Source organism: Lathyrus oleraceus, unplaced genomic scaffold (genome assembly GCF_024323335.1).
Source record: "Lathyrus oleraceus cultivar Zhongwan6 unplaced genomic scaffold, CAAS_Psat_ZW6_1.0 chrUn0001, whole genome shotgun sequence".
Lineage (NCBI taxonomy): Eukaryota > Viridiplantae > Streptophyta > Magnoliopsida > Fabales > Fabaceae > Lathyrus > Lathyrus oleraceus.
Window position 1 is genome coordinate 274,742 of NW_026112392.1, and position 13,231 is coordinate 287,972.

Below are 13,231 nucleotides of genomic sequence, written 5' to 3' on the forward strand. Positions count from 1 at the left end.
TTAAATTTTGTTTTTAGTCTCTCTTTAAATAATAATCTTTTTAAAAAATTTCATCTACATTGTCAGTCTCTCCTACAACTTAGCGACAATTTTAACAACGATTTTAGCGTTTATTACTTAGCAGCTGATTTAATGATAATTTTAGTATTAGAGATCAAAAATGTGAATGGAAAATTTAAGATGATTATTCTTTAAAAAAATATTTTGCTTGATTAAAAATAAAATTTAAAATACTTAAAAGGTTCATAAATATATTTAATCTATTAAAATATTAATTAAAAAATTAGATTAATAGTTATGCACCCATGCATGTTGATGTGCGTGATAGCACATGACCTCAATATTTATAGGATCTCCAAACAAAAAAATAATACACTCTCCTACTTCAATAATTATGAAAAGTTATACTGTTTTAATGTGTAATGAGCTAGACACCCTTAATCTTTTGCAATAAAAAAAACTAGCCTATTAATTAATTAATTAATTAATTAATTAATTAATGAAGGCAGTTGGGATTCTAATACTCGTCATAGAGAAACAAATTAATAATTCTAGTGGTGTACTTAAGAAAACTTATATATTATTTGTACTTTTTTTATTCCAAAAGTATTAATTAAAAAGTAATATTATGTATAACTTTAAAACTATAAATTTGGTAAGAAAAAAAGTACAAATATAAATCCAAAATAAACTAACTATTGTGTAATATATATGGTATAATTAGAGGGGTTCAAATTTAAATTGATACAAATAAAAGTTGAATTAATTCTTATTTTATTTATATGAAATTGACTAGGATTTTATTTTTTTAATTAATTATTCAAAATTAAATCAAATTGCAAATAATTTTTTTTATAGATAAAATATGTTTTTTCCTTCATAATCGACCAAACCATACGGCAAATATTCTTATTAGGCTCGCTTTTTAAATTCAAATAAAATATTCAAATTAATTGAATCGACCTTCTTATAGAGTAAGATTGTAAAAAAATCCTACACACCAACATTCCTTAAAACAATTTATAGTTATTATATTATAGGTATTAAAGATAAAAGTCAAACATTATTTATTATTTAAGATCTGTTTATTGACCATAAAAAATATCTTAATATTGTTAATGCATACCAACTATATCCTAAAAAAATATTTAAAAAATATCATAAAAAAGTATGAAAAAAATAAGTAAAAAAGAAAAAAAATGTAAAACTCATTTTGTTAATAATGATCTATATAAATTTTAAATAAAGAGAATCAATAGAAAACGGAAAAATGGATTTAAAGGGAAAATAGATATAAATAGTAATTAAAAGAATAGGATATTTTTTACTAAATAATTAAAAAACAAATAAATAAGTAATAAATTAAATTTAAAGATTAATTAATATACAATATCTTATAAAAAGTTTTACATTATCGATTAATCTCTATTATCTGTTTATATTATTTTATAAGTAGTTAAATTAAAGATTAAATTTCTCCAACATCACATGTTTACCATTATATGACTTTGTAAAATTTCGATACATTCCTTTTAAACTCTTAAATTTATTAAATTAAGTTTAATTTTTTCCTTACATTTCTTTTGGATAACTTAATATATATAGGGTTTAATTGATATACACTAACAATATAAAAAGATTTTATACCATTTGTTAATCCTATCGGTTGGATATTAAAATAAGTTTGATTTTTATTTTAAAAATATATAAAATAATACAAATGGTTGATGGTGATGAAACGACAGTGAAATTTTTTTTTACACTAATAATATATATATATATATATATATATATATGACTTGAATCAAAGAGAAGCAGTTGTTTTGGCATTGAATTTGATATGTTCTGATGAATAGAAAATCAGTCACGTCAAAGACTCCGTCGTCGGTGTTCTTCTCCGAAGATCTCATCATCGAGATCATTTCACTACTACCCGTTAAACCTCTTCTTCGATTCCAATGTGTAAGTAATTCTTGGAATACCCTCGTTTCCAATCCTATTTTTGTGAAATTTCATCTCAAAAGATCAAAAACATCACCAAATCCACAATTCACATTAATCATTAATCACCTCAAACTTGTAGATTATAGCTACAAAAGTGATTGGAGTATGGTTCCATACCCTATAAGTCGTTTACTCGATAACCCGTCGACTATCTTTGTCGTTGATTCCTATTACGGATTAGACAATAAAGAATCCTCTATTGCTGGTTCTTGCAATGGATTAATCTGTCTGGTTGGTTATAATTTCACTGATCCAACTACTGAATATCAAGAGTATTGGTTCAGATTATGGAACCCAGCTACTAGAAAAATATCCCAAAAATTGGGGTATTTTCGTGATTTACATGGTTTCGTCTTTAATTTTGGTTGGGATGATTCTAGAGGCTCGTTTAAATTGGTGGCGTCAAGCTTCATTCGTGATGGACGTACAAGCGAGGTGAGAGTTTTCACTGTTGGTGATAATATTTGGGGAAAGATTGAAAGTTTCCCGGTTCTTCCTCTTGGTTTGGAGTGGCGTGGACGACGTATAGGTGATAAGTATGATCGTTGTCTGTCTTTAAATAGTACTATTAACTGGTTGGCTATTCACAAGGACCTACGGTTCAATTGGAATTATTATGTAAAGGACATGACTGTTGAGGACCTTGTTATTGTTTCGCTCGATTTGGGGACTGAGACATATAATTGTTATCGATTGCCTGATGAGCCAACTTTTGGTGTTTTGGAGGAATGTATTTGTTTGTGTTGTTCTTATGAGGTAGCTGATATTGTTATATGGCAGATGAAGAAATTTGGGATTGAAGAGTCTTGGATTCAATTTCTTAAAATTAGTTATAACATTCTTCAATTAGACTATTATTGTCCATTCTTGCCATTGTTTCTTTCTAAGGATGGTGATACATTGCTATTGTGCAGTTTGAATAATAGGGAATCAATTCTTTATAATTTGAGAGATAATAGTATACAACCAATAGAAGTTAAAGTGCACAAAACTGGTATTGATGATGAAACTCTCAACTTTGTTAGTTTGAAATTGGCCCTGGATTATGTTGAAAGTTTAATTTCAATTTGTTGAAAGTAAGTTCATGAGCCGTGGTTTACTTGTTTTTATATTATTATAACCAAAGGTTTGATGTTGTTCATAAACCTGTTTTTTCTAGTGTTAATTCTATGAACTAAAATCCTGACATACTTTTTGATTGTTTTATCAGCTTTCTTGGTTGCTGGCGGAAGAAATTGTCAAGAATCACTTTAGATGCTTCATTCAGGGACTGAAAAGAAAAGAATAGGAAGTTGAAGATATTACACATGATGGAAGGTGACAGGAAAATGACATATAATAGGAAGCGACTATGTAATACAGAATCAAGGTCAATTGTTCTGTGTTTGATTACATGCTGGAACAATGTGAATATATGTATTTGCTTTTTTTAATTACAATGAAACTAATGTGAATTCATAAAAAGAATCACATTTTGTATCTCCCCGACTACAATAAATGCTTCAAACCCTTCCGATTTTGTGTATTAATCTTTTTATGTAAAAAATGAAAAAAATTGATGTGATCATAAACAAATCTCTCTCTTCTCTCTTACGAAGCTTTAACTTTTCTCTGATTTTTTGGTTTAATCAATGGCATGGTGTTGGACTTTTCATATTCTGTGTTTTTAGGGTAGGACACTATTATTGGTCATTACAAGAATTGAATTTATAAAAATATAAAATCATAATTGGTTTCGTTAGAAGAGTTTTTTTTACTAATTTATTATGTATTGTATATAACATCTCACAATCTTTCTCTATTAATTAACCGTGATATTAAGTATAGATAATCATAGACTTAGTTAGGATGGATTGAGGATATTAGAGTGTAATTAAGAACCAAAGATTAATCGCAGATAATGTAGGTATACAATTGACATTTGACCAAAAAGGTAATTAGGAAAATTTTCAATGATTATTTGATATTTCAATTCATTTAAGAATATGGAACTTTATATAATAATAATTAAGTCACAAAAATATAATTATACTATTAAGACAAATTAGAAAGTTTAACGAGAAGAACAACTATGAAGCTAATGATCCTGATGTTTTGACGATGATAATGTCAATGTTTGTTGAAGTTGGTGGTGATATCATTCCAACTCTTTGATGATGGTGATTGACTTGTGTCATGCCCCAAAGTTCACTCTACCATTCAAAATGATCATCTAGGTCACTAACACTACTCATTTGCATATCCTGATAAGCATTCATCTCATCTACATGCCCATAGTATTATAATGCATTCCACTTGCATTTAAAACACTCAAAATCATGGATTCAAGGACCTCGATCATACAAGGCATGGAGGGAAGGTTGAGTCCCCAAGCTAGGGTTCATGTGATGGCCATGTTTGTATTGGAACTTTTTATCTTGTAGATATTCTTCATGGAACATAGGGGAAACCTTAATTCATTGGTATTGGGGTCAGTCTCTGAAACCCTAATTTCCAGTGGTGGCCCTATCATACCCCCATCTGCGCATTCAATATTGAGATTCATCTAGTCATTTATGGAACTTCATTTGGTTTGTTCAACAATTCATCAGAGGCCTACTTATTCATGATCCTCGTGCTTTGATCAAGGGACACTCATTCAAGGTGTAACAATCTGTTGCTTGATTAAGTATCATTTGGTTGGTTTTGCTTGATTGGATTTAGTCTAGTAGCATGACATATTTCATATGGCTTGAAGGCATTGTCTTATCTAGTAAAGTTTATTTTCATTCATCATATCAGTTATTTACAGTCTATTAAATCCACAGTCATTTTAGTTCATATAAGTTCATTTCATTTTCATTCAAAGTCAATATAGGTGTCATCTCCATTCACCATTGTCCATTTTCTCACAAGTATCCATGTTCATTGCAAAGATTCCATCTTTTTGGCCAATTCTTGTTACAATTGACTTTTTGGCCAACCAGTTGACCAAAGTCAACTGACACCCGTGACCCCCTGAGTCCATTTTATCATGTTGCATCGTAAGATTGCATGTTCACGTGTTTTTTCATACCTAAGAGGCTAGGTCCATTTCTTGGTCCGTTTCTAGGATGAACCAACAAATGGATCGTCTTTTGGACCAAGGGACCAGGTCCGTGACCAAGTCCAAAACCTGGCCGGACCAGCAAACAAACCAACATTTGGACCTACACTTTTTTGCAACAAGGAGGCGTATTTTTTTTGTATGGATACGGTGGCACAGGGAAAACCTACATGTGGAGAACTCTAGCTTCCTACATAAGATCAAAGAAACAAATTTGTTTAACTGTTGCTTCATCGGGCATAGCTTCACTACTACTTCCAGGAGGTCGAATGGCTCATTCAATGTTCAAGATTCCAATACCTACAATGGAGTCTTCTACATGTAATATCGATAAAGGTAGTGATCGTGCAGAGCTACTAAAAATGGCAAAGTTGATAATTTGGGATGAAGCTCCAATGACACACAAATTTTGTTTTGAAGCGTTTGATAAAACCCTTAAAGACATAATGAGGCGTTCCAATTGTTCTGACAAATTATTCGGAGGGAAAGTAATTGTATTTGGTGGAGATTTTCGGCAAATATTACCAGTTGTACCAAGGGGCAGCCGTTCAGATATAATACATTCTACAATAAATTCATCATACATCTGGGATCATTGTGTTGTGCTGAAGCTTACAAAGAACATGCGACTCCAACAAGCCGGCAATACTTCAAGTACATCTGAATTAGAATTGTTTTCTAATTAGATATTAAAAGTTGGCGATGGGAAATTGGAAGAACCTAACGATGGTTACACGGATATTCCTATTCCAAATGATTTCTTAATTTCTAACTATGATGATCCACTAGAAGCCATTGTTAGTGAAACATATCCGAATTTTCTTAACAATTACAAGAATCCAGAATTTTTGCAATCAAGAGCTATATTGGCAGGAACAATTGAAACGATTGACATCATAAATCAATACGTTTTGGGATTCATATCAGGTATGCGTTATCCATTGTAAATATATTTATAGATACATTCATATATTTATATGTACTAACATAGATTTATAATAATAAAATTTCAAATTTTTTCCCAAAGGTGAAGAAAAGGAATATTTAAGTTCAGATTCTGTAGACACTTTTGACGGTGAAGGAAATGAAGCTTTTGATGTTTTGACCCCGGAATTTTTGAATACACTTACAACTTCCGGTCTACCTAACCACAAGATTAAATTGAAGATTGGGACCCCTATTATGTTGCTTCGAAACATTGATCAACCTGAAGGTCTCTGCAATGGAACAAGGCTTATAGTTACAAGATTGACAAACCACGTTATCGAGGCAAAGATTATATCTGGAAAGAATATTGGAGGGGTTATCTATATTCCAAGAATGGATATGACTCCAACACAATCTCCGTGGCCATTCAAAATGACTAGAAGACAATTTCCCATAACTATATGTTATGCTATGACAATTAACAAATCTCAAGGTCAGTCATTTGATTATGTTGGATTGTATTTGCCTAGAAGTGTATTTAGTCATGGTCAACTATATGTTGCAATATCAAGGGTCAAAAGCAAAAAAGGGATTAAGATATTAATCCATGACAAGGATAACCATCCATTGAATTCTACAACAAACGTCGTGTTCAAAGAAGTTTTTGAAAACTTATAGAATGTAAGTTTTTCATTAGTTATATTATATCAACAAATGTCATTGTTTATTATTAGAATTTTATTGAATGAGTTGTATAAAATATACATTATGTTTTAACATTTGTTTATATGGATGTAATTGTTTTTTACAGGGTAATGAATCATCACTTCCTAAAAGGTTGCGGGCAGGTTTTGTATAAACCCAGTTTTTTAAGGACCAAAGAATTGTACGAAGTTAAATCATTTTTGTTGTTGGACTTATTTATCACAATTTTAACTAAAATTGTGAACCTTTTGTTTCAATATTTTTTGTTGCATTAAACCTTATTGTATCAATTGCAATTAATTTCAACATTTGGTAGTATTCATTACTATATTTTAAAACAAATGAGGTTGTGGTATTTCTTTTACATGGTTTATGTATTTTGGTTAAATAATAATTTATTATGAAGGTTAATATTTGCGCTTTTATACCTCAAATTAGTAACAGATTTGAAAATTTCATCCATTACTAAATAAATATATTTTTATTTCTTATGTCCAAAATTTCAATGATAAATGGAATGTTTATTCATAACATTAACAATGGAATGTTTATTATATATCAATATACCAATAAATTATAAAAATATTTTTGTATTATATTTTTTGATTATTTCCTTAATATAGTATAGAAAAAAATTAAGCAAATTATATTACTATAAATTAATAATGTTTTACTTTATTATGTCCCAAACTGGAAAAAGTTATTTATGGAAATTATTTGAACTCATTTATTGATCATTTAACATCCATTACATTAAAAAAAACTCTTATGCAATAAATTTGTGTACGTTTATCCAACCATATATATGTATATATATATATATATATATATATATATATATATATATATATATATATATATATATATATATATATATATATATATATATATATATATATATATAAACAAAAAAATATATTATATTTTAATTTTTTTAAAATAAATTATTGCACTTGCGCGACCCGTGCGAACGCACGGGTCCTTTACTAGTTAGACTAATAATAGTTACACCCATTTAAAACGATTAATATTATTTTAATCTAATAGTTTGAAATAACCACTCAACTCATTATTCTTACTTAAAATACTCTACTCCTATTTTTGGTAATAAATAAATTTTATTTTACTATATCATAATTTCTTCTTCTCATAAAATAAAATAGATTTTTCACACTTTTTATAACAATTAAATAATTGTTCATTTTTAGAAAGAAAAACATTTTTCTAAATATTTCTTTAAAAAATTATGATTCAAAGTTTAAAAAAGGCCACTTCTTATTTTAAACAAATTTCACTTTTAGTTTTATTTTCTTTAAATTAAATCTTATTCTATTCACTTAATGTAAATAATAAAATTGTTTCTTTTTTAAATACAATGCAAAATATACTCAAAAGGTGTATAAAATATACAAAATACTAAATAATGAATACTTAATACATGTAATGTAATATTTAGTTGTGAGTAGAATATAATGTCATTTTAAAAATAATTGGAATTTATACATTTTTTAATATAATGTTATTAAAAATTATGTATTTTAGGAAATATCAATAAAATCCGCGTGATTTTTATCAATATTTCTTAGTAACAAATGTTATTATTCATAGACTAATGTTTACTCTCAATTTTAAACAAATCACATTTTTTCTTCATAAAATAAAATTATATTCAATTTGTGAGTTCAACGTTCCATCAGATGTATTTTGTATGATGTCAGAATTATGATAATTTAGCGTTAATGGATGTTGGACTGTATCTTTTGATTCTTGATGTGCATCTTAGTATTAAGAAGCATAAAAAGATTTGGAAACAAGTTGGAAAAGCTTGCATGCATTAAAAACATTTTTTTGTGAAAAATTGAACTATAGGTCGACACATGCATATTTCAGGTCGACACATAAAAGAAAATCTTTGTCTATGTGTCGACACATCCGCTATATAGGTCAAGTCATTTACTGCATTATTAAAGTATGTAGGCTCTGTTAAATGTGTCGCCTCTACAGGTCGCCACATAAGCAACACATGACTTTTACAGGTCAACCCTATACAGGTTGGCACATGCGTTGAACGTAGCAATGACCGTGCTTGCCCCGTGCTATTAGATGGTTATTCTCCATTGTTATATATGGGAATAGTCGTTCTTCTGACTTGTTTTCTCATAGGTTTCCTAACTTCTCACTTAGTTATCCTACCACTCCTCAATCTCATGCACACTCACAAAATAAGAAGTCAATAAAATGGGGAACTTAACAAAAATGACAATGTGAAATGAAAACTAAAACTTCAGATAAAAACGGTCTCACTGGGCATGCCAATTTGTTTATTGGTGAATTTGGTAAAAAAAAGTTTCTATTAATACTTAAAGGATCAAACTCGAAAATACCTTGGAACATATTGGTTGAATTGTGGTTTTTGAACATGTTGCTATCGAAATCAAAGAGCAGTGTTTGACAGATAATGATCTAAACTTGAGTAAAATCGAAAAAAGCTTTGTAAATAAAGTGACTGAAATCAAAATGTAAAAATTTAAAGGTAAAATGACAGAAAGTAACTTGAATGCAGGAATAACTTGAATGTAAAATTCTTGAGATTCATAAATGTGGAACGCATACGTACATTTCCTCACTCGTTTCTCAATACATAGATACTTTGAGTTTATAGAAATTTTAGTACAATTGTGGACCTTGTAGCGGTAAATTCATGATCATCCAGCTATGGATAAGCTAGACATCAGATAAACAAGAGTTGCCACCGCGTTTTTATTGTTTCCAAGGGAAAAAGGGGAAAGTACGAACAAAACCCAAAAGATATGAAGTTTTCAAATCAAAACTAATAAAATGCCAGAGATTACAGGCAAGGGGGTCGGTTACACAGAGGGAAGGTATTAGCACCCAAAGTGTCCTAGGTACTCCTAGGGAGCCCTTTCTTGTGTGCATATGTGTTTTTGTACAAATGATGTTTACAAACAAATAGAATGGGGGGATAAGAAAAGAATTCATTAATTATATTTTTGTGTTTGACAAGACCTTCGGACTTGTGCCTACGTACCAACATAAAAATGAGGGATCAAAACCTCGTAGTTCGTGGTATCAATTTCAAAATAGATGCATTGCTTTTAACAAAAATTTAAGTTTGAAAGGCACAAAGGCCTGAAAATGGTTTGAATGAGTTAGTTCTTTTTGCCTTTTGAAAATTTTAAGTCAAGTATATTTAAGTTCATTTACAAGTTTGTTTAAGAAAAAAATTTAAAAATGAAATGGCATAAGGCCAAAGTTTCTATTTTGCAAAATAGTCAAAGTTTTTAGAAAACAAACACAAGCAAAGAAGATTTTAAAAGGAGGGAGAGATTTTGAAATTAAATAAGTGGGGAGGAGATGAAGAGACTAATCCTAAGCACAAATTTAAAAGTTGAGAGTTGAAAAGATCTGACCAATGGGTTGCAATCCAACAGACAAGAATGTCATATAGAAACCCAAATTTCCCTTGGACTTTAGAATCAAGCAACACACAATATAACAACTTGAAGAGCAAGGCATCAAATAAAGACGGCCACATCCAAGCTTAGCAACTCCACGATCTTCTTCAAGTTTGCCCATGTAGCAGATGAATTCCAAGATGGCATAAGTCACAAGTTCAAAATAACAGCTACACAATGATTATGTTGCAGATGAATTCACATGGATCTTCAATAATGCATCAGATGAAGTTCCAAATCACAAGCACTTGGTTACATGAAAGTTGACATTGGCCAAGTCCTTTGCATAGGGAGTGTTTCCTAAATTCTAAGTCCAATTGTCTCAGATCAAACCAACAGTCCACACCAGATATTTTTTTACGGTTTTTGTTCTTATTATGTACATTAATGGTCAAAGACCATACAAACAAACAAAATATACATAAACAAAATATATCACAAAATATGGTCCAAGTGGACAAAGTGAAAATGACGTTAACATAAACAATTAGAATGGTATGAGTAATGGCAAATGAATAAAGCTCAAAAAATAAAGTGCACTAAGATAAAGGACTTGAAATTAAATGTTAGTTGTTAATAAGTTAGAAGTTAGTATTGCTTTTGCTTTTGTTTTGTTTAAGTCATTCTTTGGAGAACACTCAACCCACTTATCACAAGCATGGATCTTTGAACCAAGACATCTTCCCAAGGAAGGAAAAAATGCCAAGTTTCCACACAATACCATGAAAGAGGGGAGACTTACAATCTCACTAACTAGAATACTATGCCTTTTGTGTCAAAATTTAGCGCTATATGTTAAGGAATCGTAATTGGACTTATGTAGAAGTCACAACTATTTGAGGTCGGGCAATAAGATTTTGGTGTTAATGCATGTTAAAGACATAGTATGATGAACTATCCTCATGAAACATACCACACACAAAAATAATATGCAAAGTGGGGGGACCTAATCTCATCCATACTTATGTTGATTTTGCAATCAACTAGCCTTAGGATATTGAGATATCATAGGTCCATGACATGAATGCATAAAGAAGGGGAATGAGATGAATAGGGAGGAGGAATGGATCAAACACAAATTGGACAAAGGAGGACTTTTACCAAGTTAAGATCATTCATTCATTTTGGGAGATGACATGTACATTCCATCAATCCCCTAAATCTAATGATCTTAACCTAACAAAGTCAAATCAACCTTGACCCATGCCCAACAACACAAGTCAAACTCACAAAGTCAATTAAAATGGCTCAACACAATTAATTTGGCATTTGGTCAATTAAAAATATTAAAAATAATCCATTAAATTAAATATGGTTGGTCAATTTCCTAAAACCTCATCAAAACACCAAAGAAAATGCCATGAGATTTATCATAGGTCAAACAAGGTCAAAGGACCTTGGAGAATTTTTTTTAGATTTTTTGGAAACTTAAAAGTATTTTTTAACAATTAAAAATAATCACAAAATCAATTAAATCATAAAAAATATTAATAATGATCCAAAAAATAATTTTAATTCAGAAAGTGAAAGAGGATTTTATTTAAAAAAAAATTGGTGAAACTCTCATATTTTTTGGATCAATATTAAAATTAATATGAATTAATGAAAATCAAAGGAATAAAAATAAAAATTAGATAATAAAAAAGCGTGGACCACTTGATCTCCCTCATCAATTGAGGTGGCAGATCAAGTGGTGGAGAGCGCGCGTTCCATGATGCGCGCTAGTCAACTGTCCACACGTTTGGTAATCACAATGAGCACTCCAGATTAAAATGTTTTAAAACAAATCAATGGCTCTGAACATTTCCAACTCATCGCCGGAGGCAAAGGTCGATCATCTTCTCCGATGACCATGGCCGAACTAGTTCAATCATCACCATATCATAAATGAAAAAGGAGGACATGATCTTAAAGAAAAATGGCGTAGATCACGAATATCACCTCAATTTTAACTAACTCTAAATATAGAGAGAGATACGTGGAGTTGAATTTTGAGGTGTGTCAACTGAGTTGCTTCGATTTAACCTCAAAGCAACTCAATCTTCTTGCCTACATTGGTAGGACTTAAGACAACCAAGGATCCAAGAGAATTGATGAGAATTGAGAGAGAATCGAAGAGAAGAAAAATCTGGAAAAATACCTTCAATGATGTGCAGAAATGGATATCTCTTGCTTCAATTCGTGCTTGATCTTGCTTATGGAGCTTGTAGAAGTGGCTTAAGAGTAATGCAAAGCTTTGGATCCTGAAGTTTTTGAATCTCCAAACAGTGAGATTCAAACTCAAATTTCAATTGAAATTTCTCAAGTTTTCCTTTGAATTGAGAGGGTTTGAATGGTTGGGGGAAAAGCTGGCGCGCAAGGTCCTTTGAATTGAAGCATTTGACCTCTATTTATAGCAAAAGGAAGTGTTATTTGCACACTTAAAAAATCTTCCAAAATTGGCAATGCAATGTACATGCTTGCATGGGCATGTGCAGGCCCATGAAGCAATGCAATTAGGTCCACAATCAACTGAAATAAGGTTTGCATGAAGCTTGGTTTGAAAGGCAAAGTTATTTGAATATTTGAAGCATGAATCTTGCCAACTGATACAGGTATGTTTAAGCCATGCACAGACCCATCAAAACTTTGTCCAAGGTAAGGTATCAATCCAAGGGAAATCGTCACACTGCTCCACCATGAAAAAATGAAGTGACAAAATTACTCAAGTGTCTTAGATAAGGGAATCATTCACTAGCATTTTTCACTGGGTTGACGTGCTAGGAGCAGGTATCAACATGTTCCTAGGACAAGAAAGCATTTTATGCTCTTGTCCCCCATACCATTTCAACTATTCTAGAGCCCATCTTAGAGGAAGGTCATCGTTATTTAAGACTTCCAGTGTCCAACAAAGTCTTTGAGACAATTGTTCTAGACCGACCAAAGGCTCAATCCACCTCAAATCCACTCTAATTGACCTAAGGTATAAAAATCAGTTAACACGCTAAGAGTAAGGTACAACCTTTGATCTCCACTTTTTATTATACTCATTTTA

General features: G+C 30.6%; 2 protein-coding genes across 6 annotated transcripts; both read left to right on the forward strand.

The window, feature by feature from the left end:
• The first annotated feature begins 1,804 nt into the window (after positions 1 to 1,804).
• Positions 1,805 to 3,517, forward strand: LOC127110496 (F-box/kelch-repeat protein At3g23880). 5 transcript variants are annotated; one of them, XR_007797308.1, is made up of 3 exons: positions 1,805 to 1,962; positions 2,919 to 3,080; positions 3,215 to 3,517. XR_007797308.1 is itself a non-coding variant. In XM_051046092.1 (2 exons), the coding sequence occupies exon 1, from the start codon at positions 1,849 to 1,851 to the stop codon at positions 3,076 to 3,078; it is 1,230 nt and encodes a 409-aa protein (XP_050902049.1). In that variant the 5' UTR covers positions 1,805 to 1,848; the 3' UTR covers positions 3,079 to 3,080; positions 3,215 to 3,517. The 5 variants fall into 5 exon arrangements, 2 of the variants coding, with proteins under 2 accessions (XP_050902049.1, XP_050902051.1); XR_007797306.1 differs by having other exon boundaries at positions 1,805 to 3,130; XR_007797307.1 differs by lacking the exon at positions 2,919 to 3,080.
• A 1,877-nt stretch (positions 3,518 to 5,394) lies between these two features.
• LOC127110543 (uncharacterized) lies at positions 5,395 to 6,694 on the forward strand. The gene is made up of 3 exons (XM_051046120.1): positions 5,395 to 5,577; positions 5,776 to 6,016; positions 6,117 to 6,694. Exons 1-3 carry the CDS (start codon positions 5,395 to 5,397, stop codon positions 6,692 to 6,694), a joined length of 1,002 nt encoding a protein of 333 aa, XP_050902077.1.
• Positions 6,695 to 13,231: the final 6,537 nt, after the last annotated feature.